The 24,576-nt window shown below is 37.9% G+C and overlaps 1 protein-coding gene across 1 annotated transcript; it reads left to right on the top strand.

Annotated features, from left to right (window-relative positions):
* Positions 1-5,485: 5,485 nt before the first annotated feature.
* On the top strand, positions 5,486-24,331 carry LOC134615891 (mucin-19-like). The gene is made up of 39 exons (XM_063460575.1): positions 5,486-5,561; positions 5,792-5,833; positions 6,194-6,419; positions 8,137-8,266; positions 8,358-8,421; positions 8,539-8,621; positions 8,824-9,019; positions 9,122-9,247; positions 9,355-9,475; positions 9,571-9,703; positions 9,797-9,874; positions 9,962-10,031; positions 10,127-10,264; positions 10,347-10,496; positions 10,762-10,856; positions 10,943-11,075; positions 11,402-11,645; positions 11,733-11,773; positions 11,966-12,054; positions 12,308-12,462; positions 12,553-12,691; positions 12,821-12,925; positions 13,111-13,305; positions 13,478-13,550; positions 13,631-13,800; positions 13,983-14,139; positions 14,334-14,444; positions 16,048-16,189; positions 16,304-16,332; positions 17,211-17,396; positions 17,821-18,062; positions 18,218-18,404; positions 18,792-18,992; positions 20,631-20,662; positions 20,754-20,907; positions 21,555-21,592; positions 21,700-21,807; positions 24,086-24,194; positions 24,306-24,331. Exons 1-39 carry the CDS (start codon positions 5,486-5,488, stop codon positions 24,329-24,331), a joined length of 4,794 nt encoding a protein of 1,597 aa, XP_063316645.1.
* The last annotated feature ends 245 nt before the right edge of the window (positions 24,332-24,576 follow it).

Here is a 24,576-nt window from a genome sequence, read left to right as displayed (position 1 = left end):
AAAATAAAACTCAGATGAAAGAAAGAATTATCCATTTGACTGTCACATGAAAACTAAACGTATTAAAATATTGTTCCTTATATAAAGTAAATGCTGAATCAGTTTTATGTCAAATAAAGTGAATGATTTGCTATTATGGAGGCATGTATTCTTCTGTTTCCTTAAATGTAAAAACCCCATAATAAACTTCATCACGATTCCTACCCATTTGTCTCAGTGTATTTTTTTTAATTATACAATACAATACAATTTTATTTATATAGCACATTTAAAAACCAGAGGTATGCCAAAGCGCTTCACAGAAACAATTAAAAGCAATAGAAGATACAAATATACTGGCAGGTGGGAGACATAACTAACCAAGAATACACCAGGCACAGTAGGCACAAGCCAAAAGGCAATGAAATGAAATCATTATAAACATTAATCAGAGCAAAAAGAGAAATTACAGCACACTTACAAATGTGAGCTCTAGGAAGCCGGGAAGGCTAGGCTAAATAAATAAATTTTTAATCGAGATTTAAAAGAATTAATTGAATCAGACGTGCAAATAGCTTGAGGGAGATTATTCCAGAGGTAGGGTGCAACAGAGGCGAATGCACAGTCACCTCTGGTCTTAAGCCGAGATCTAGGTCGCCCCAGGAGCATTTGGTCTGTTGATCTAAGCGCTCTCCTAGGGGTATAAAAGCTGAAGAGATCAGTAAGATAGCTGGGTGCGGTATTATTTATGATTTTAAAAGCGAGCAATAAGATTTTAAAATCAATAGAATATTTAATGGGGAGCCAGTGCAGGTTGGAAAGAACTGGAGTAATAGACTCAAACCTACTAGTGCCAGTTAAGAGAAGCGCAGCGGCATTTTGAACAAGCTTATTATGTACATGTTAGTTATAGTTTAAATGTTTCACAAAAAGTTGCTGTACTAAATACTCTGAATGTTTCAAAGCATTCTCTTTTTCCAGTTGCCAGTCTATAGTCATGGATGACCCGTGTTTGAGTACATGCTTGTTTTTACCTACCTTACACAGATTGGAGAGGCCTTTATTATTAAAATACATAAAACAATATAATCAGAAAATAAGCACTAAGAATATATATTTATTCCGTAACAGTACTTCTTAATGTCAATAAAAATTTTGGTCATTTTTGAACAAATACCTCAAATACCTCCATCGTGCCTGAGTAATACTTACTGAAACACACAAAGCAACCGTTGACCTCCCATCAGGTCTTCAGTGGAAAACCTTTACCTTAAGTTATCAAGGTCAGACTGAATCAACAAAATCTTTTATCATTAAGTGGTCAAATGGAATTCCAAAGATTGTTGTCCTGCAGAGTAAGGAGTCGGTCTAGTTCATCATTTACTACATGGATTAGAGCTGTTTAGAAATCTTCAGACAAGGAGATTGTAGGTCAACACCCTCTGGCTATGGGTAGGGTCAGAGAGTTTTGAAATTGGCATGATTTAAAGGTACCTGCTGAAAACAAAATTTTGCATTTGATAAGTAGAATATTCTTTTTCATTTGAGACATCAAAAACACATTTTTACACGCCTACATTTGAAATATCGGTTAGAAAGTAGAAAAAGCTTTGAACTTTTGATTAGTGGAGCACAGCTCAGTATACCTTTTAAATTACAAATGACAAATTCTGAAAATGTTAAGACATATAGTAATCATTCACAAATCTCAAAAGCTTATAGTTTATTCAAAAGAAAACATTAAATTTATAAACTGAGAAAACTTATGCATCTCCATGTTTACCAATATGTAGCTTCCCCTCTTCTTTTAACAACAGTCCATAAACATCTGGATTCTGAGGAAATGAGTTTCTAGACCTTTCAAAGAGCAGTGTTGTCCCATTTTCACCAGATGTAGGATTCTAGCTGCTCAACAGTCCTGTGTCATCTTTCTTTTTCATTTATTGTTTCATGATACATGAAATTCTTTTTAGTAGTTGGCAGTAGTTGGTAAGGCTAGTTCTTCAACTACAAAGCTACACTATTGTAATATATGCAGCAGGCTGTTTAGCACTTTATTGATGAAATATGTAATGAATGATAGATTTGTGGATGGCATGGTGAACTGTGTTCACAGTCAATCCTTTCTAAAAAAAAAAAAAAAAGTATAGTGTAGTCTAAATGACAGCTAGTGTCACTAATTTGGTAAGAGTATCCTCCTTAAAGGAAACCACCAATCACCAACCATCAAGCTGTATGATATACATGCACTCCCAGCATGCTATTATAATAATTTAATTGAAATTGTTTTGGTTCTTTTTTAGTTGAAAACAGTGTGTTTGTGTCTGATCATGTCAGTGAAATTAGCTGTATGTCAAATTTGAAAATTTTGGTGACCACCAGAATATTTAATGCTACCAAATTTGCTGTTACTCATATTTTTTGGTAAATGTTAAACTATTTTATAAGCTAAAAGATATGACACAAAACAAAGATCTAATCAAAGTAAGAGCCTATTTTTATATTTAGGAAATTAGTCATGTCTTTGAAAGTTTCATTTGAATCTTTGTTTTATTTCTGAAGGATTTGTATACTTTTCTAATAAAACATCTACAACTGGCTGCAAGCTACATATTTTTTAATCAGCTTGATGTCATTTAAATTAAATAACACAAATAACATGATAATAGTAATTGGTAGTGATGTTTGAAGAATGGACTGTGCCTTTCTGAATTGCAGAGATTAGCAGGTTTCACTCTTATACAATAACAAATGTTCTTTTCTTTCTTTTCTTAAAGCAAAACACACAATATATAATCTAGCTAAATTGAATTCACTTTCTTTGTTGCGTCTTGAGGGAAGCATCAGAAAAGAAGGAGGTAAGAGGATAAGATTTAGAATAAAACTGGAGCTGCGGTTGTCTTGACCCGGGGTGTAGTCCAGGTTAGATCAGATTTCACTTTCAGAACGTGATTGGAGAAGAGGTATAACTGTTTCTTTTCAATTCTTCCCTTTGTCTCAGCGCAATTGTATATATACATGTAGTCCATATATGACTTTGCTAAGTTTGCTACATTTGGGGTTTTGCTAACAACAACTATCTCAGTTAAGCAAGTCAAACTAGCTACACAAGCCAAAATCCCCAAACAACAGGCCTCTGGGTATAGACGAGGAATAAGGTTAGCACTCTTTCATCTCCCAAGGTAGATCCCTGGACTAAGATTGTGTTGTTGTTTTTCCTTGCACGTTCATGTCTTTGTAGATGTTTTGTATCTTTCAGCTTAGTTTTGTACATATTAAATCTTATTCTGGGGTTTTTACTCTTAGTGTTTATACATCCCCTAAAACAGTACTTTGGAAGAATGATAAAAATCCTTTGCAGTCACCAGATGTTGTGTTTCCTTTCTTGAGATACTAGGCCTTTACTGCAGCCACTTTCTGCCTCCTGTTTTGTCTTCAGAAACTGAAAAGCTGCTCTGTTGGGTTGATATCAGGTGACTGAGTTGGCCTTTGAAGAATATCCTATTTCTTTGCGTTGAGAAGCCCTTGTGTTGCTTTTGCAGTATGCTTTGGGTCATTATCATATAATCGATAAACACTGGTATGCTTCAGACAAGCTGTTTCTCTCTTCCCGTCATTTTTGTACAAGTTAATATTTGTTTCATCTGTCTATCAATTCTCTTCAACTCGTGGGTCACAGAGGGGGCTAGAGCCTCTCCCACCTCTCATAGGGCAAATGACAGGGCACAGCCTAGAGTGGTTACAAATCTGTTGCATTTACACTTACCAATATCCAATTAACCTAACGTGCATGTCTTTGGACTGTGGGAAAAACAGAAGTACCCCTTTAGGGGAAGAGAGATAATATTGCAAACTCCTTAAATAAAGGCCTCAGTCAACTGGTGAATTCAGCCTAAGGGCCCTCTCACTTTGAGGTGTTAACTGCTGACTGCTGAACACTGTTGTGCTCCCCAATTTTAAGTCACGTTCCTGCATTTAATTTCAAGAGCTGTAGAGGCAGTTTGGATTGGTGTTCCAGCAAAGTCTTATCTGGTCTTTCTGTTTTTGAGTGTAACCAGTGGTTTGCATTTTTTTTGAAAATCTTCTGTATTTACATTTATGACAGAAACTCTGTATATAGACAATATTACACCAGCCTCCCTGAAAATGACCTGGCTAGGTGCTGTAAGGTATTTTTTCTTAACCAAGGGAACATTTTTTTGATCATCCACTTTAGGTGTTTTCTATGGTCTTCTCAGCCTTTTGGTGTTACAAACTTTTACAAATCTTTCTGCTTCTGGTTAGTGTTGTTTTTCAGCCTAACAATTCATGTGCACTGTCATCTCTTTGGGTCTCATATTGAGAGTTTTACTAAGAAATCTCACCTGGCCTCACCAGGACTCCAGCTCATTAGTCAACTGTGTAATTACTTTGGAGACTGATGTATGAAAATATCTGTAATTTCAAAGCAGTTTGTGTAAACCTTCTGTTAAACCTTTGAATTAATATTAAAAAGGGTATGTGATGTTGAGTCTTGACTCCTGTATCTCAGCTAAACCTTTAGCCTCATGACTCCTGAAGCCTGGGTTCAAAGTACCCTAAATATTGCTGCTGACATAGCACCTACAATCATTTGTAACATTTCATCGTGATATAATGAATAATGATTTAAAATCATTGCATTTTGTTTTTATTTAAATTTTACACATCTGATCCGAGCATGGTACGATTAAATGCTACTCTGCTTCTGGATTTTACTCAATTTTCCCTTCTGTCCCGTTCTCACTGGTACAAAAAAGAACATGTGCGGCCTCTGTCACGAGTGTGTCCCTAAGTAACTGGGAATATAGGCAAGCTCTCACAGTTGCAAGAAAAGCGTTTTGTGCATTTGCCCTGGGAAGAAACACAGTGGACGTAAGAAAGTACAGAGAGAACAATAGGGGTGTTGGGGCCTTCTTGACCTGGTCACGGGCGTAGTCCAAGTGATATCAAGGTACAGTTACAGGAAGTGAATAAAGGAGAGGTGGGACTGTTTATGCAATAGCATCTGTTTCCCAGTAAGCTTAGTTTGAACCACACACATATGTGCATCTCTAAAACTTTGTCAATATTTCGTGAATAGTTTTGCCCGCAGTCACCTACCAAGCCTAATATTGGACCTGTGCTTGAAAGTAAGATGGTTTTCTATAATTTTATTTTCAGGTTGTAGATTCATTTGTTGAATCTAGTGTGTGTGTTTGTATTTATTACCAATGTGATGACATAAATCTGTGTACACAGTCACAAAAATGTGTCCAAATAAGTCAATTTATGTAAAATCTTGTATTTTAAGGTGAAGATATATTTTTGAGATTACACTGAGGTTCCATACAGGTGTAGGTGTATCAGTGAAGGCTGAAATTAATAGAAGCCATGTTGTTTGTAACTTTTGCTAAATGTTTTTGCGTCTGCACAGCAAACAAGTTTGCTCCATATGTAACTGTACGCTGAATGTTAGCCGTGTACTGAGCTGCTCGTGTATGATTGTATGTTTAGCGAGGGTACATCAGGCAGCATGAGCTCACTGCGATGGATAGTGACCATCTGCTTTATACTGTCCTCAGGTACTGCACATTCTTTTAATTTAGCATTTTCATTTTATTTTGTCCGCTAACAAAAAGAAAAGAAATTAGTAAAATGCCAATCCAACAAATTTTAATTTGGCCTTTTCTTTTTTTACAGTTAAACTTCTTGCCATATTTCTTAAAATTAGCCTTTTTTCTGGCTGCTATAGTCTAAATATTGTGTTACTGGACATGTTTAAATAAATCATGAAAATTAATTTTTGTTTTAGTTTCTAGGACATTTGAATCTGTGACCAGTGAAATTCAGAAATGTAAGTATGCAGTTTTTCTGTATGATGTTGTTATTGATTAGTTTTCCATTTTTTCATTTTGTTTAATGTTTGATTTGTTTATTTAAAATCATATATTGTTCTATAAATTGACATGATTCAAAGCTAGTAAAGGGCTAGTAATCCAACACTCATTTTTTAGATTTAGTAATTAATTCTGATTTAATAAATAAACAAATAGCATTGGTACTTACAGCATTGGAAAAAATTACAAAATCAGATAACATTTGAAAACTATTAGTCTTACACAGTAAATGATTCACATATGCGTTGCTTTATTGTTAAATCCATTTGAGGTCCACTCTTAGGAAGCCTTATTAAACTGACTGTTTTTGTGATCAGACACTTGCAGGACATTTGGAAGTGGTGTTGTCCAGCCATTTAAAGATTCAGCTTTTTATGTGTGGTCCAATTGCCCGTTTACTCTCACCCACTTCATCCACAACCGAGTTGAATGTGCCATCACCATACGTCGAGGGAACAGCGGGCTGCTGGTCCAAGTGGAGATCATCATAAACAAAGTCAGGACTGTTCTGCAGAATGGAAGTATACTGGTGGAGGACAAAAGGTTTGGTCCAAACTCCACTCAGATAGTTCATCATTGATACAAAAATAGCTGTACAGTAATCCAAATTGTGGTTTACATAAATATCTTATCTATAATTAGTCTGTATTTAAATTTTTCTCCCCAATATTTTCCACATGGCATAGTGTGCAGTGTTACAGCAACAAACTGGTATTTTCATGCTTGGACCAATGTAGCATACAGAAATCTCATGAGTGATTCATGCATGGTATTTTGCTAACAGCAGGTCAAAAGCTCAATGCAACTATGTTCTGTAATTTTAAGGTACACTGTTTATTATGTTTGTATTTTTTATTTATTTTTTAAAAAAAATGTAATAATAGGGCAGAAAAAATTGCGAAAGTGATGTTTAACAGAAAATATCCAACCTCTTTGTCCAAATCTGGATGCAATACTGAACAATGTGAGGTAATGTGAAACCACATTTTATTAGCCAAAAGTGATGGTAATCAGGGTTATAAAATTATACATATTTAGGCTCTTACAAAACTGATCTCTATTTTTTAATGTCTCAGATGATAATGACAGAATCATAAATAACCAACAGAAAGTATTTGAATTTTATATAGATGTATGTAGGTGACGAAGTCAGAATAATCTCTACCACCAGGTTAGATTAGTTCGGTCTAAGTTGGATAAAGTCAAATAAAGTCAGTTGAGACTGTTAAACATTATTCAGATAAAAGAAAGAATTTTTAAATGAATAAATAATAAACAAAAAAGAGAAAATATTAGATGCAGTTAATCATGCATATTATTGATATTAAAAAATGTTCAGGCAGGCAACTAGTTTTGCCATGGTTCGCTGTGTGGCAGGCAGGATAAAGGACTTAATTGCCGGGCTCACAGTACAAAGAACAAAAACTTAAAGAGGCAGCTTTATTGTGCTGAAGCAAAAAACTACTAGAAACAAAAATCCTAAGGAAGGAAGGAAGGAACTAAGACACTGGGAAGCTAGAAAACTAAACTGGGAAACAGAGCTAGAAAACTATGAGGAGCACGGAGGAAAAATAGTCACAGCACAGTGATGGTATGACACGACACTGACAGAGAGACACACAAGACTTAAATACACAGGCAGGACAATGAAAGGATGGGGAACAGGTGGTAACAAAGCTGGGTCAAATCACACCTAACGAGGAAGCAAAACCAGACACATTGGACACAGGGCATGGACTATCAAAATAAAACAGGAAACACATGACAGGCACATCTTCATACAGAACAAAGGGAACAAGGAACACATGGTCAGGAAGGACGAGAGACAAAACTGACTGGGGGGAACAAGATAATAAACATGGAGACTGAACTAAACCTACACTAAACACGAGGGCACAAGAACAAAACCTAAGAACTAGAATTCATAAACCACGAAGAACTGGAGGGCTAGAATACAAAACAGAAACCAAAACATTAGTAGACATAACCCATGATGAAATCAAAAATCAATAATAATAATACTAATGATACAAAAATCAAAACACTGGGCCACCACTGGGTCAATTGACTTTTTTCACTTGTAAAAGCTGTATTTCACCCTGGATAGCTGTATTACAACTTAATCAGTAATGGTAGTTTACTAAGTTACACCTAAGTTACATATTGGGAAAGATAATATCTGTGATAGTCCAGTGCAGTAATTAATAATTTGCATTGTTAAGGCAACCTCACATGTTTCTGTGTATTAATCTATTTACAGTGTTTCCTTTCCATATGATCACACCTACCAGCATATTTTTCAGTACGGCATCTACACTAAACTGAGGAGCACGTTGCTGCCTCTCTCAGTCACTTGGCACAGTGTAGCTGGAGGAATAGACACTCTCAAGGTGAGGGAAAACTTAACCACAGTCACACACATATATGCATTTTAAATCAATAAGTACAACTCTTAAAGTTACTATTTGATCTGCTGTAAAGGTTGAGCTGGAGCAGGAACTGAGCACTGACATGACTGGACTGTGTGGAAAATACAACGTAACAGGTGTGACACCTAAATGATAACCAGCAACTTTATAGGAATATTTTAGGTTTTCTTTGCAAATGATAACAGTTGTTTACAGACACTTTGCTCAAAGAATGCACCTTTTCATGAATCTAGGCAATGAGCATCAGCTGATCAGAGAGAGCACGCTTACAGATGACACGTGCCAAACAAGGGATCCTGTCTCTGTTCCTAATCCAGTAAGTTCAAGTGGTTTACATTAACTTGTTTTTTTTTGTTTGTAATTTTGTTTCTGTATACTCCAAATTTGAAAAATAAACAGATGATTCACTAACACATTGCAACGGGTCAGTTATGCAGTCGTTATGAATCTGAATTTCAGAGACAAATGTATTTACAGTCTTCAAATAAAATGTATGTAAATGTTTTTTAAACTACCAGGTATGTGAACAATTCTTCTCCTACACTTTGGGCTGTCTGGAATCAAGTTGGCTTCATTACTTCCAGCTGTGTCACAACAACATTTATGGATATGAAAACAGCGAACACATCGGCTGTGCTTTCTTTAAAGAGATTGTTCTGCACTGTGGAAAAAGCAGTAATGTGTGGGAAACATGGAGATCTGTGACCCAGTGTGGTAACTAATTGTTTAAAATACTAATACTAATAACAATAAGTGGCATATCCTGTACTCACCATCATTTGATGTAGCTGTCCCTTTTTTGGTGGATGAATCTAGCTCGACCAACTTGTCCGGGAGCACTGCTTTATGAAGAAGAGGGTGCTGCATTTGTTCCTACCTGCTCCAACCCAAACCCCCATTTTTCCAGCCAGGATATCACCAGTTCCTGCGTCTGCCCAGAGGGTGAGCACTGCCAGATTTTCCCCAGGGTATAAATCATTGATGTGTTTTTCTGTTGTTGTTGTTTGTTTGTTTGCCACATTTTAAGGCTGTACTGAACATGTGTGTAGGCAAAGTGCTTAATGATCACTTGGATGGCTTCCACTGTGTGAATGTGTCAAACTGCACCTGTGTGTTCGCTGGCAGGACCTATTTAACTGGACAGAAACGTAGCACCAAGTGTCAGTCATGGTGAGGACCCAGATAAAGGGATTTATATTTATGATGATTTTTTTGTGAATAATGAATTGAAACTATTTAAACCTCTTCATCAACCCTGTCTCCAGTTTGTGTGAAGGTGGGAAGTGGCGTTGCTCTGAAAACTGCCCAATTAAATGTCAGATTGAAGGTCAGTTTGTGTCAACATTTGATGGCAAACAGTACACTGTCCCTGGTAAATGTACATACCTAGCATTACAGGTAATTTATCCTCCTCCCCTTTTCATTAATATGAATCTTCTCAAGTTGCCTGTGTTAATAACTGCTGGTTTAATAATTTATGGACACATGCAGGGCTTCAACTGGACAGTAATAATTAAATTTTCTAAAAAGGATCCATCAATTCAAGCTGTTTTCCTCCAGCATTTGCAGGTAAAGACAGTCTTTCAGCACTGAAATTAAAACCATTGAACTAGCAAGCATAAAAAAATAACCTTGAATACCTGTTTTTATTTTCAGGAAACGTATACATTCACAAACAACATGGCTAAAGTTGGAGACCAAGAGATTAGTGAATTTTATCAGTCTGGTAATTTCATATAAATTGTCTGGCAACCTTGTAATAGATACATGCCTTAATGCCTTGATTACTAACATTATATTATCTCACCTATTACCTTTTAGATGGGGCCCAGGTTTTCTGGCAGTCCTCCATGTACATTCAAGTCTTGACATCCTCTGATATTAAGCTCCAACTCCAGATGTCACCTGAAATCCAACTCTACATCTCTGTTCCTAGGAAACACAAGGGCATCATTTCAGGTTGGAAACACGCTGGTGATAACACATTGAACAGCATCATTGTTTGGCACGATCCACTTTGATCAGTCAGTCTATCGTTCAGGTCTTTGTGGCAACGGCAACAGTGACAGCACAGACGACTTCACCAGCAGCAGCGGCATCATCGAGCTCTCAGCTGAACCTTTTGCTCTGTCCTGGAGTCTGGGCGCTTGCACTGTGAACATACCCAGCACATGTATCAACACTCACAATGGTACCAGTTAATATTATAACTGTAACTAAAACTGAAAAGGCATGTATACATTCAAACACTGCAATGCACAAATGGAATTATGGTGGAGTTCACCCTGACATCTGGCTTGATGACAAAATTGACATTTTGGTTTTCATATCAATGATTATTGTAGTGTGAATTATAAGGCAGCATAGATTTTTGTTGGTAGTTTGCATGCTTGCCTGTGATACAGTAAAAAAAATCCCTAAAAAATATGTTCACAAACTAAAATTTCATTTTCTAGAAATATTTGCTGATGAAAAGTGCTCTGTGCTGATCAGTGCGACTGCCATATTTGCTAAGTGCCATGTCCATTTGCCACCGGATCAATACTACACAGTAAGCACACATTATGAGCAAACAGCAACTTTGTATAAGTTAATTTGACTTATCAATATTAAGGTGAAAATTGTATTTGCTGGCAGGCCTGTATTCAAAGAACCTGTAATTGTGGCAACAATATGCAGAGGTGCTTGTGTATTGCATTAGCCAGCTACGCCAAAGCTTGTGCGAGTCTTGGGGTTTTAATCGGTGACTGGAGGAAAGCTGCCAACTGCAGTAAGTAAGCTTTAGTTCACATACCAAAGGGTTACATAATATATTGAATATATTAATAATGTTAATACCAGACACATTAGGTTTAGACTTTTTGGAGAAGAACCAGTACTGGGATTTTTTTTTAAATTCAAAATAACTAGTCAGAAAAGATGAAATCAATGTTTTTCATGTTTTTAAGAACTTGTGTACACTACAAATATAAAAGTCTGTCTGAAGTGTTTGGATTTTTGAAGGGAGGAAACATTGTGGAACTTTGCACAGCAGAAAATGTGACAAATTACTTTTAAAAAAGTGCCATTCATGCTCATCACATTGTTGTCTCACAGCTCCGACATGTCCAAAGAACCAAGAGTTCTTCTTCAACAGCCGAGCTTGTAACAGTACATGCCGCTCCATTACTGAGTCTGACCCTCGATGTGGAGTGGATGATGCTTGTGTGGAGGGCTGTGGCTGCCCAGAAGGAACATACCAAAACCAAGGAAACACCTGCACTCCAAAGGCAGACTGTGAATGCCACCATCGTGGTGGTGTAAGTCCACCAGGGCCGGTTGTTATCGATGGACATCATTGGTGAGATGACCCTCTAATTACACAGTATTTATAGGTATTTAAAATGATACAGCATCATTTATCAACATTTTACTTGTCAAATTGCAGCCTGTGTGAAAATGGAGAACTGACATGTTCCACGGATTGTGGTAAATCTATTTTGGTCCAACCAAAATTAAAAATAAGTACGAATTGATGTGAATACAGTAAAGGTTTCAAAACTGTTTCAAGTTTCAAAACTGTTTTGATTTTAACATTTTCTGGACTGTACACTTGCCCAATGAACTGGCAAATGAGCGTATAATTTGCACATTATTTTGTGTCTTGAATGATTTCATTAGGATGCAGGAATGGGAAGGTTTGCCTGCACTGCTCAGAGCACCTGATTCAGACAGCTCAGAAAACATGTGCGAGTCTCATCAAACCACTGGTAAGTCTAAGGGTGATGATTTTATGAATAGCTACCTGTGTTTTCACCATTCACCATTCACCATCAAAAAAGATTCATATTATTTTATAGTGTGAGACATATTTTTTGGTGACACACTCCAGAGCAGTTACAGCTACTACTTATTTTAACTTTTGTGTAGTTATTCTGTGGCTAAATTGGAGCTCTAACACAACCAAAACTGGTCTAATTAGTTGCAAATTGTTAATTCGTCATTTTCTGCTTTCATGTCCAGTTTGCCATCCTGGCTTGTGTGAGTGGCTGTTACTGCCCACATGATCAATATGAAGATCACCATGGAAACTGTGTATCAAGGGACAACTGCACCTGTGTGTACAGTGGTAAAGTCTTCAGGGCAGGAGAGACTGTAAAAGCCAACTGTAAAAACTGGTAACACACTCATAAGTGGCACTTTACTAGTTCACTGACAATATTTGGTTCATCCTCAAACTATTATGGTTACCTGTCTCTGTCTTACAGTGTCTGTGGTCAGGGTCAGTGGGACTGCACAGATGAGCCGTGTCCTGGGACATGTCAAGTCTATGGAAATGGACATTATCAGACCTTTGACTCTAAAAGGTATCGCTTTAGTGGACACTGCCAGTACACGCTTGTAGAGGTGAGACCCTCCCCACCAAAAAAGTGACATAAAAATATAATAGAAAGTATGACAGAGTGCAGAAAGCATGAATGTAATATGGATCTCTTTATAGCTGTGCTATTTACTGTAATTTGGCTGTTATGTCAGGATTACTGTGGAAATACAAAGGGCACATTTTCTGTCAGAGTGGAGAGCGTACCCTGCTGTGAAAAGGTGCTCACCTGCTCTCGCTCCATTGTCCTGGTCCTGCAGGTGAATGAATTATTATCTAACCATGTTATAATGTCAGTTTATTTATTTGCCTCCTTTTATTTTACTAATTTGATCAAATCCATATTCTATTAACTGTAATGACAACCTTCAGTAGAGGCAGTAATAGTGATAATTTTACACAGTCAAATAATGTGGATTGTTATTTGTCTGTTTGACCCAATAAGGGCAAAGTCACCGTGACTCTGAGTGACATGAAGGTGACCAAAAACCTACAACAAGACTCTACAATGCTGGAAAACTCACTTTATAGTATCGACACTGTGGGACTTTATATCATAGTGTCAGTGCCGAGCAGCGGGATCACTCTCATCTGGGACAAACACACACGGCTCAGCATAAAGCTGCATGAAAACTGGAGGGTAAGAAATTATAATAAGATTTATATTCGTACAATGGAAAAATGCTGGAAAGTGTTTTTGGAGATGTAGAACTTGAATTTTTAAAAGCAGATTTTATACAATTTTACATTCTATTATCATAAAACCCATACTTATAATTAAAACTGAAGAAAAAAATCCATCTCACCTGCAGAGCAAAGTTTGCGGCCTGTGTGGGAATTTTGACTCCAATGAGATGAACGACCTGCAAATAAGTGGCTCAGCAGGTGAATCGGTTTTCTCTCTGTTTTTATCATAAATAAAATAAAATAAAAATAAATACATTTTAAAAAAAATCTGTTTTCAGTGGGATCCAGTCCGATGGCCTTTGGCAACAGTTGGAAGGCAGCCACTCCTCCTTGTTCTGATGTAACTGCTGATATATTTCCATGTGATCGCAACTCTTACTGCTCAGCCTGGGCCCAGCGGCGCTGTATGATTATTAAGGGAGACACTTTCAAAGACTGTCACATAAAAGTATACATCTTTTTTTTTTAAATAGAATTTCTATAACATCAACATCCTGCAAAATGCATTTGTATAAAGTTAAAGAACTTAGATCTTATGGATCATTTATTAGAATTTGCGTGTCTGTGATAGTAATAGATATTTTCATAAAACCCATAAAAACCCTACTGTTGATGTTCTCAAATCCCCAGGTGAACCCAAATCCTTACTATCAGGCTTGCTTACTTGAGTCCTGCTCCTGTGAGTTTGAAGGGAAGTTCCTGGGCTACTGCACAGCTGTGGCAGCTTATGCAGAGGCCTGCAGTGACCAGGATGTCTGTGTAAAGTGGAGAACACCTGACCTGTGTCGTAAGTTAGGACCGTTTTTCTTTACTTATTTATTTATTTATTGTATGTTCTAAACAACAGTTAAAGCTGCATTTTTATGTCATTACTTGAGAGACAGCTGTAAGACTTAACAATTAAAAAGTATATAATATTATATAATATGTGTTGTGTTATGCAATAACTTATGTTAATATTCTTTTACTGTGACATATTAGCAATTTACTGTGACTACTATAACAAGCCTGGACAGAATGTGTGGCATTATGAAGTCTGTGGTAAAATGAGAAGTTGCGGCAAAAGAAATGACCTCACTTACAAGCTTGAAGGTAACGTGACATAACATATGTCGATAAAAAGTATGTTTGGGAATTATACATGGTATGCATTAGTGGATCTTGAAATGATGGTGAGCAGCTGGGTTTGGTTCTGACTGGTATTGATGTACAGGCTCAGAAATGAGAAATGAGTTTAAGACGAAATCTGATACAAGCTGATTTTGTATCAGAGGGAAATGCATGTCTTTCTGTGGACAGTACAGTATTGACAGATAAAAGGTTTCTCTGCTGTTTGTTGTGGGGTCCATCAGGTTTCCAACTCTCTTCTGTTCACTTGGTAATATTATTACAATACATAACATCTGTTAGGGTACCTGGGTCTAGTGACCCAGTGGTGTTGATTTTGTTTGTTTATATGCTGTGACTTAGTGTTTCTATTATTTAGTTTCTGTTTCTTGCTCCCCAAGTTCTTTAGTAGCTCTAAGTTTCCAGTCTTAGGTTTTGTTTATATGCCTTTCCTGTGTTCTGTGTTATGTCTTTTTCATATCTTTGTCTCATTGCTGTGTTATGTTTACTGTTTTATTTTGATAGTCCCTGTCCCGTGTGCAGTGTGTCTGGTTTGCTTCCCTTGTCTCGTTAGGCCTGATTTGTCCCAGCTGTTTTTCCCTCCTGTCTCCCGTTTCCTGATTGCTCCTTCTGTGTATTTAAGCCTTGTGTTTTCCTTGGTCTGTGTTGTGATCTTCCTCATCCCACCCTGTGTGTTCTGTCTGCCAGCCTGTTTAGTTATTTTAGTGTGTTCAGCAATAAAGCGGTGTTGAGAGCACTTTTTTGTCTCCTGGAGTTTGCACATTGTGTCCTGCCTGCCACACACAGTACATGACAACATCTCCTTTCATTTCTATGTTGATGACTTACAGCTACACCTACCTACTAAAATTCCAGGATTCCCTACACACTCTCTCTTGGGTTGTGTTGAAGATGTTTAATGTCAAATACCAAATAACTTCCTCCAATTACAGGATAAACTGAGGTTATCATTTTTGGTGCATCCAAAGCCAAAGTGCTTTTGCTGGTATTTGAGTTTATTAGCTTTGCTTTGACAAATTAATTCTGTGGTCAAAATGAGCCACTATCAGGTAAGAGCCATCTCCAAAATCCAATCATTTTCTTCTTTCCATAATCTGGGAAAACTCATTTATGCCTTTATTAATTCATGTCTGGATAATTCTAACTCCCTATTCCTATTTCTCTTCCCTTCTGTTAGCATGTGACAGTGCTGACTGGTGCTAAAAAAAAACATGAGCATGTCACTCGATTCCTGGCTTCGCTGCATTGGCATCTTGTTCCTTTTAGAAGTCAGTTTAAGATTTTCCTGACAGTTTAAAGGCTCCTAATGGGCAGACCTCAGTTTATATTAGCAGTCTTATTTATTTACATTCAGCTCCCAGGTCTCTCCAATCGACTAATAAAGAGCTCTTACGTGGTCCGAGGTCACACCTCAAACAAACCAGTGATTAACTAATTTACTAGATTAAATTGATCAGTCCACCTGTTAAAAACAAGAACAAGAAAAACAATGCCACAACCACAGCACTCTATGTTCTATAGCATTTTGGTGTAAGCTAATTATTTTTTCTTTCTCCTATCGGCAAAGGCTGTTATCCTAGATGTCCAAATGAAGCGCCATACTATGATCATAATACTGGTGAATGCACTACAGTGAGAAACTGCTCTTGTTATTTCAATGCCACCGTTGTTCACCCAGGACAATTGGTCATGCTGAACTCTTTTACATGGTGAGTGTACACATTGTGTACATTTTAGTGTGACTAGACACACAAGTGCTCTGCCAGACATTACATTAAAAATTACATTGACACCTGGTAATTTCAGCCTTTTCTTTTATCCAGCCGCTGCAAAAATGGAGTGATTAATTGTCGTAAGTAAGAATTTTATTCGTGCATAACTTGTTACTAAATTATTTTAAAAATGTGTTTTGGAACAATTTGTTTCTGACTACCCTAAATTACATTTTCCACACAGAACCACCACCACCTCCACCCACAAATACACCTGCCACCACATCTACAAATGTTGTGAAAACAACAGCTTTACTCACCAGTGAAACATCTGTACATTTAAAGACAACCACACCAGTGATACCCACTAACAATTTTCCAGTTACCACTGAAAAATGGTCCACCATAACCTTCACGCCCACTGCTACAACAGGTGCAGCGACCTTAACTCCTCTATCTCCAGCAACCGGAACAGAGAAAGGTACCACTAAAACATGGTCAACAATTTCCACCTTTATACCACTGACTTCAGCTATTTCACCTACTACCAAAAAGTGGTTAACAATGCCCACTACAAACTCCACAGTGACAACTAACACTACTTCAGCTACTACTAAAACCCAATCAACTTTGCCAGCTACCACCCCTACAAGCTTGACGACCACTGAAAATGTATCAACAATGTCTTCCACTACCACTGTGCCAACGATCACCTCAGCTGCAACTTCAACATCAGAACTTCCAAAAGAAACCAACACAACAGCCACTATAAGCTCCCCTATCACATCATCTACAACTAGAATGAGTTCCACGTCTTCAGTGGCAGCAGCTACCACAGACTCCAGGAATTCAGAAGGATCAACACAAACAAAAAGCTCCACATCGCAGGGTAACTTTTCAGTTTTGCCAGTGATTCTAGCTGCTGCTTCCCTAAGTGATTAAAGCTAATTTTCAAAGTGTTCTCTGTTTGCTTCCTTCTCCAACTGTGTCTACACGTCACCAGTGTGTGAATGTGTAGACTTCAAGAAAAATAAACGCTGGGCTTGCAGTGAAAAATGGACAGAGGACTGCTACCATAAGACTTGTGTCAGTGGGAAGATTGTATTGACCCCAGTAACTTGTCCAGAGCCTAAAATTCCCACCTGTCCCAGAGATCAGATCACAAAGGTCTCTGAAGGATGCTGTGAAACATGGAAGTGTGACTGTAAGTGTATCTTAGTCTGTCGTTATAACTATGATTACTTTTTTATTGTTTAGTCTGCTTCTTTGCAAAACATCAGGATGTCTTACTGAATCAGTGTGCTCAGTGTAGTGGATCATTTAAAGCTGAGGTATCTGCTGGATACTATTAATAGTATACAACCACACAGATAGGAGTTCTTTCATTGACTGGCACTTGTTAACATCAACATTCAGTCAAAATCTGAACTCACTTTGTACATACACTAATCTTTTCACTGGAATGCTGTTTGTTTCAGGTCTTTGGTATTACATGTTTGACCAGATGATGGTGCTAGAGGAAACATTCAGTGATCATCACAGTAGTAGTTTCAATCTATCCAAAGTGGCTTATATGTGTTCCATGCATAGATGGACTAAAATCTTATTTTTTCCTGTATTAATTCCAGGCCAATGTGAGCTGTATGGGGATCCCCACTACATCTCTTTCCAAGGAGTAGACTTCGATTTCCTGAATCAAGGCACCTCTATATTGGTGGAGGAGCAGTCACCACGTCATAATCTGACCATTGTTGTGGACAACTTCTATTGTGTGCCGGGTCTCTATGGCTCCTGTGTTAAAGGCATCATCCTGAAATATCAGAACAATGTGGCTGCACTAACTATTGTTCCACATTTGTTTTCAGTACAAGTAGGATATATTACAGTGCTCTTTTATTTATACTTGTTGCCACCATGAATCCTCATTTGTATTACAGGTGCTGATAATCAAAAGTTATCTGTATGACTGTTTTCAAGTTGTTTTGTTCTAGTCTTATTGTTTGACCCTGATCCAATCTGGCTTAGGCCACGCTAAACAACGTGATCATACAGCCACCGTACGAAGAGCATGGTTTCAGGTTTGAAACCACATGGTACAAGATGGTTATTCACCTCCCAGAGATCCGCTCTTTTGTCTCCCTCACTCCATTTTACACCCTGGTGGTCAGTCTGGCCATGGAGCACTTCCTCCAAAACACCCAGGGGCAATGTGGTGAGTATAATGAAAATACTGTAAATTATCTGTCATTTAATTGTTTTTCTTTTAAATAATTAATGTAATATAAATGGCCATTGGAGAGTCCCTCTGGCCTTGACACCCCTGGTCTAGTGTGTCATTATTAAGCTAATTTTGTGTTTTTGTGTTTGTGCGCGTGCATGCATGTGTGTAGCGTTACCTATCAGACAGTTTCAATTTAAAGCTTATTTTTTTCACAGTGGCAAAGAAAACAAAAAACTACATGTTGCTCAATAAGAACTCAAGCTGTTCTCAGCACAAGCCTACAAGGGAAACAAAATATTATCTGCAGTGTATGATTGTCTATTAGAAGTATCCTGTCACATCTTCATCCCCGTGCTCACGTCTTAATTGCCCCTCCAGGTGTGTGTGGTGGAGCATCGTGTATTCGTAAAGGAGGGCAGATTGAGGAGGACAGCTGCTGTGATAAGACGAGCTATGACTGGGTGTATCTGGATCCTCTGAAGCCAGCAGATGTTTTTGCACCAAGGGACGTCCCCTGTCATTCTGAGCAGACTTTCGTACCCACTAACAGACCACCCACCTGCATTCCGAGCCCACTATGTGAGCTCCTACATGATGCGTAAGCTACGTAAAAATAATACACACTTCCAGTCAGGGAGTTGGTTTTAAAACTTAAATTAAAATGTGAGCTTGAATTACCCACAATACAGCAGACAGTAGTTGATTTTTTAGACTAAAATAGTCACAGAGAGTAGCATAGTGATGCCCAAAAAGAGAATTTTTTTTTTACGTTACACCTGAATATACTTGATTGGTTGTTTTTGATATAAATAATTTGCATTGTTCAAGAACAACCGACATCCCAACCAAGAATTATATTTGTACTTGCATATAGGATATAAAATGTAAATACTTGCATGTTAACAAAATTAGGTACAATTCCTATGGTACATGAATTAATTTTTTTAATTGTAATAGTGCACTTTTTTCACTTGTTTTCAGCTGCTGTACAGTAGGCCAGTGTTTCCCAACCTTTTGGAGCCACGGCACATATTTTACATTAGAAAAATCACACGGCACACCATCAAACAAAAATGTCACAAAAAGCAAATTCATAATTTTTCCACGCACACCAGGCAGAACTGTTTCGATTTGTCCCCATTATACCTTTTTTGATTTCTTCTGACCACTGCTCATACTACGGCCTTCATATGGGTCGGAATTTTCTCCAGGACCCAGGTCAGATTTGACTACTTTTTCTTGTAAAATATTTATCTATTGCTATTATGCGTTGTCTCGCTCACAGAATGACTATTATGTAATTCTGTTTTACTGGCAGTTGGCAAGCCATTTAATTAGAGCAGGTAGTTTTACTGCCCTGATCATTTCTCACGGCACACCTATGTGCCGCAGCACACTGCAGTAGGTTCCACGACAGTGTGTTCTTCATCAAACAGCTTACAATTAAGATGCAATCAATTCTGTTTCTTCAGAGTCTTTGAAACTTGCAGCAAGTACGTAAATCTAACCTTTAAAAAGAAGAACTGTGAGTTTGATTCATGCGGAAACCCAAATGCTTCTTGCTCTGCTCTTGAACAAACTGCTGAGGAGTGTAAACACGCTGGTTTCTGCGTTGACTGGAGAAGATTAACTAATGGAAGCTGTGGTATGTAGCATTGTTCTTTGCATTCGCTTTCTACAACAAAACCACCAAACCAGTAATAAAATAATGTCTTTGAGGAGTTTGCACATTTTTCTATTCTGTGTCTATCTGACTTGACTGTAATGGTTTTTGCTTCATTTTTTTTTCTTGAAATTGATGTTTCAGCTGTGCCATGTCCAGGCGGACTGGTTTACAGAGAATGTCATAACAAGCATGATGACTTCTGCTATGGAGGGTTTGAAGGCTTTACTTTTTCTAATGATACGCTTACTTATTTTATTAACACCATACCTAATCCAGTGTTGGTTTGTAAGTTACCAAAAGTTTCACTTTTCCTATTGCTGTTTCGGTTTGGCTGCTCAGAGTGCCTCATCCAGGGACTTCCCTTGAAATGAACACTGGGGGTTGTTTCTGTCCCAGAAACCTGTTTAGAGCTGGAACTCATTCACACATATGTGTGGCTGACTGTGCCTGTGAGTAAAATGGTCTACAAGAGTGATAATCAGATGAGATGATTTTAGTTTAGGTATGTTTGAAGTGGAAATAAGTGAATTCTTTTTTTTTTTCCTTTACAGACTGCAAAGGACCAAGAGGAGAGCCTAAACTAGTGGGCACATTTTCCTCATAAAAAAAAAAAGACTACTTCTGACTCTAGATTAGATTTGAGATTCAAATTTATGTCTGTACCCCTCTTCCAGCCCGGTGAGGTGTGGGTGTCCAACTGCAACCTGTGTACATGTAATAACCAGACTCGGACTGAGGAGTGTTTTCCAAAGCCTCCTAAGCCAGTTCCTCTGTGCGGCCCCAGCGAAGTTTTGGTAACCACCTCGTGCTGTGGTGATCAGATGTGTGGTAAGAATGAGCATTTCATCATTTTTCACCATCATGTTTAAGTAGTTTCCATTTCATTCAATCCAGTTTATGCAGTAGCTTTTTAAAAATTCTAGTATATGGAGTGAACAACATTGAATTACGTTGTGAAAAAGGATTGAACAAAGACGAACATGTTTTAATTTTTTATACACTTTTATGATTCTTTCTTTGCCAAAAGCTCGAAATGCTCTCCACTAGTCTTGTGAGACGTTTCCATATATTGGCGAACGCTTGTTGGCTGAATAAAGTCATGGGGAGGCAAATTAGAGTGGGTGATCAATTTGGAGGAGTATAGAGTATTAATTACTACAGTTCAGGTTGCATTGGCTGAATGGTTGTCTCTGAGACCCTCAAGTAAAACTCCTTGGTGACAGTCTGACCCTGGAGGTTGAAAACATGGTGAACAATGCTGTGACTAAAACAAAAATGTGCCTTCTCTTGGCTGTGCTCCTCTTCTGGTGCACTGTCCTCTCTCTTAGAAACCACTGTCATGCAAGTGGCCTTAAAAGACTTCTTTGCAGTGACTTGAACATCTCAGTAGTTAGGTTGAAAACTACTGTAAATTACTTTCTATGTCAGTTTGGCTCTCCCTTACTGGACTTAAAAGTTGGTGTCTTATTTTTCAGTTGAGAAGACGTGCACTTATCATGACCAGACATACAAGGTATGTTGTGTCTATTTACTTGCCTCTCCCTTACACATAGGTGAGAATTTGATTTGAAAAAAATAAATGAGCAGTTTTATGTCATGTTTTCCGTGCTGTGTGTGTAGGTGGGGGACACATGGACAGATGCTGCTCATCCCTGCATGTCATTCAGTTGCAGCAAGGAGGGTGTTCTGATTGAGACTAAAGTCTGTCTGGATGAAAGCTGCCCTGAGGTAGAAATGCTCAAAATCAAAAAGCTTGCAGTTTTCATATGATTTTTTTCCAAAAGTGTTTTTGCTTTATATATAATCTTTTCTTCTAAAGTTCTGAGTTCTTTACCCTGATGGTAGTGCCTCTTATCACAGAAAAGCTTTATGGCATGTTTCAATTTATTTTGCAGTTGGTCTGATGTAGCAAAGAGGTAATACAGAGCCAACAGAGAAACCGCAGACAGTATGGGCATAGCTACTGTCACATCACCCATTGGTTTCCTGTTTTGAAACCTTCAGTTAAACATTTCCACCGCTAACATCTTGGTTGCGAAAGTCTGGTTGTGACTAAGAAACAACATGGTAACTAGCTAATGATTGTGATTGACAGCTCATTAGCCAATGAGCATTCAGTTACATACTGGCAATAATCTTTAATTTTTAAACATTTTCTGGCAAAGTTTTACAAAAAAAGACTTCACCTTTTATTCAGTATGACCCAAAACAAGTGACTGAGCCCAGAAACTCAACAGCAAAGTGTTGACAAAAGTCAAGAAAGAAAGCTCTTTTTCCATAGGCTTCTATAGCACTGCAAGTACTTCTGCAGCCACAGCTATTGCCATCTGGTGGCCTTCAGATAGAAAGCTGATTTAAAGCAATGTTTTCCTAACCCAGAATCTTTATTCACATTTGAGACTGTCTGAGAGAAACAATTTTTCCCTATGTCAGGAACAAATTAGATGTGATGAGAAATGAGGGAAGCAAAACTAAACACACTGAAAACAGGACACAAGACTGTCAAAATAAAACAGCAAGCACATTAAGACATAGACACACGGCTTGACACTGGGGTCGGGGAAGAAAAAGACACGGATGCACATGACAGATAGAGAAGACAAGGAATGAAACACAAGGTGGGGGAACATGGGAACAGAAGAGGGAGACGAAATACACACACATGATGACCTGTTACCAAACTTCTATTAATCGTCTAGAAAATGAGCTCAGGAAAAGATTTAACCATGCCGATTGATTTTTTTTCTTCTCTAGGAGGACAGATTTTGGGATGACAAACATTGCTGCTTTACATGTAAGTAAAGTCAGAAGTAACAAAACAGAGTAGTTATTTTAACCTATTGTGCATTTGTGAGTTTACTAACTTACAAAGAATCAAACATAATTTTTATGGCAAATTCATTTTAATTGAGAGAGACAGAATATCAACCAGAAATTTGGAAAAAAGTATTACATAAAAGTTTTGCTTGGTCTGCATGTCACAGAGTAAAATAATTATTTCTTTAATTTTATTTAATACACATCTCAGGAGGGATTTTGGACCACTCCTCTGTACAGAAATTCTCTAAATTGCTTAGATTTCTTGGCTGCTGCTTGGCTGCTTTTTTTTTATAGGACAGGGGGCTGGAAGCAACTTCTTCTGTAGTCACTTCTTTGTTGCCCTGGTGGTGTGTTTTTTTGTCATTGTCATGCTGCAAGATCCATACACGACCCATCTTCAGTGTTCTGGCTGAAGGAAGGAGGTTCTTGTGTCCAAGATTTACATGGACCCGTCCATTGGTCCATTGGGAATCATCTTCTACCGTCAAGCAGAAAAACAGCCCCAAAGCATAAGGTTTCCACCTCCATGCTTGACTGTGGGGATGGTGTTCTTTGAGTCATACTGAGCATTTCTCTTCCTCCAAACACAGCAACACTTCCAAGCCTTCTCTAACACATTTATTTGTTTACTAGCAAACAGAAGATGGGGCTGTACATTTGCCCCCAGGTACATCTCTTTGTTCTTGCCCGTGGTAGTGAAGAGGTTTGAATAAAGAACGTTATTCTGTGGCCAGATATGCTTTCTACACATAACAAGCTGAGCTCAGGAGGAACGTTTTTACAAAACTCAATAGATAAAGCTGTTTTTCCATAGACCTTTATAGCCTTGCATGTCCTTTTGCAGTCATCTAGTGGCCTTCAGATAGAATGCAGTTTTAGGCACTGCCACATAGGCTTAATTTTTTTCTTCCATTGTTCCAATCCAGAAGCTTCTTTAATTGATTGATTGTAATCTGTGTGTCACATGGACACACAGCCAATCTGTGGCGTTGTAGGAGATCAAATCATTATTTCACTTAATGACATGCATCTCGGTTTACAACTTCTATGAAATGCTTTTTTTCTGATATTTTTTTTCTCTCTCAATTAGAATCAAATTACCATAAAAACCAGAGAAAGTCAGGAAACTTTCAAATTCAGCAGCTGATCAAATAATTATTTCCTCCACTATGTCTTTCCACCCCAGGCAACCAAACATGCATTCCCAGGGTCTCCAGTGTCAACATCACCATTGATAACTGTACCACAGTCATACAGATACCTGTCTGTCAGGGACAGTGTACGTCTCAGCCAAGGTGAGACTGTTTAGTGTCCATAATGAGGACTCAAAAGTCCCCTCCTGTATTTTCTGTCATCATAAATCCAATTTTCTCTCCGCTTCTCCCATTTTTCGCATTTCCCCACAGAGTTGTGTTACAGGGTGACCTGCTAGTCCAGCAGGAGAGCAGATGCTGTCAGGAAGACCACTCAGAATGGAGATCACTGACCCTGCGTTGCTTTGACCTTACTGCCAGAAATTACACCTACAATCATGTCACTAGTTGTGTGTGCAGAATTTGTAGCAAATAGCTGAAAAATGCAGCAACAAATAAAGCTGAAACCTATAGATTCACCATCAAAATCAAAGGTATCAATTAAAAATCATTGATATAAATAACTGATAAATCAGTTGTCTGT

Source organism: Pelmatolapia mariae, linkage group LG17 (assembly GCF_036321145.2).
Source record: "Pelmatolapia mariae isolate MD_Pm_ZW linkage group LG17, Pm_UMD_F_2, whole genome shotgun sequence".
Classification (NCBI taxonomy): domain Eukaryota; kingdom Metazoa; phylum Chordata; class Actinopteri; order Cichliformes; family Cichlidae; genus Pelmatolapia; species Pelmatolapia mariae.
The sequence above is the reverse complement of the archived record's forward strand: the minus strand, read 5'-3'. Positions and strand labels throughout refer to the sequence as shown.

Excerpts from the sequence above, each read along its gene's own strand:
- LOC134615891 (XM_063460575.1), top strand. The coding sequence starts at position 5,486 with ATGTTTAGCGAGGGTACATCAGGCAGCATGAGCTCACTGCGATGGATA. Across the intron at positions 9,476-9,570 it reads AGCACCAAGTGTCAGTCATG|TTTGTGTGAAGGTGGGAAGT; the intron begins GTGAGGACCCAG and ends CCCTGTCTCCAG. Across the intron at positions 16,333-17,210 it reads AAATGGAGTGATTAATTGTC|ACTTCAAGAAAAATAAACGC; the intron begins GTAAGTAAGAAT and ends GTGAATGTGTAG.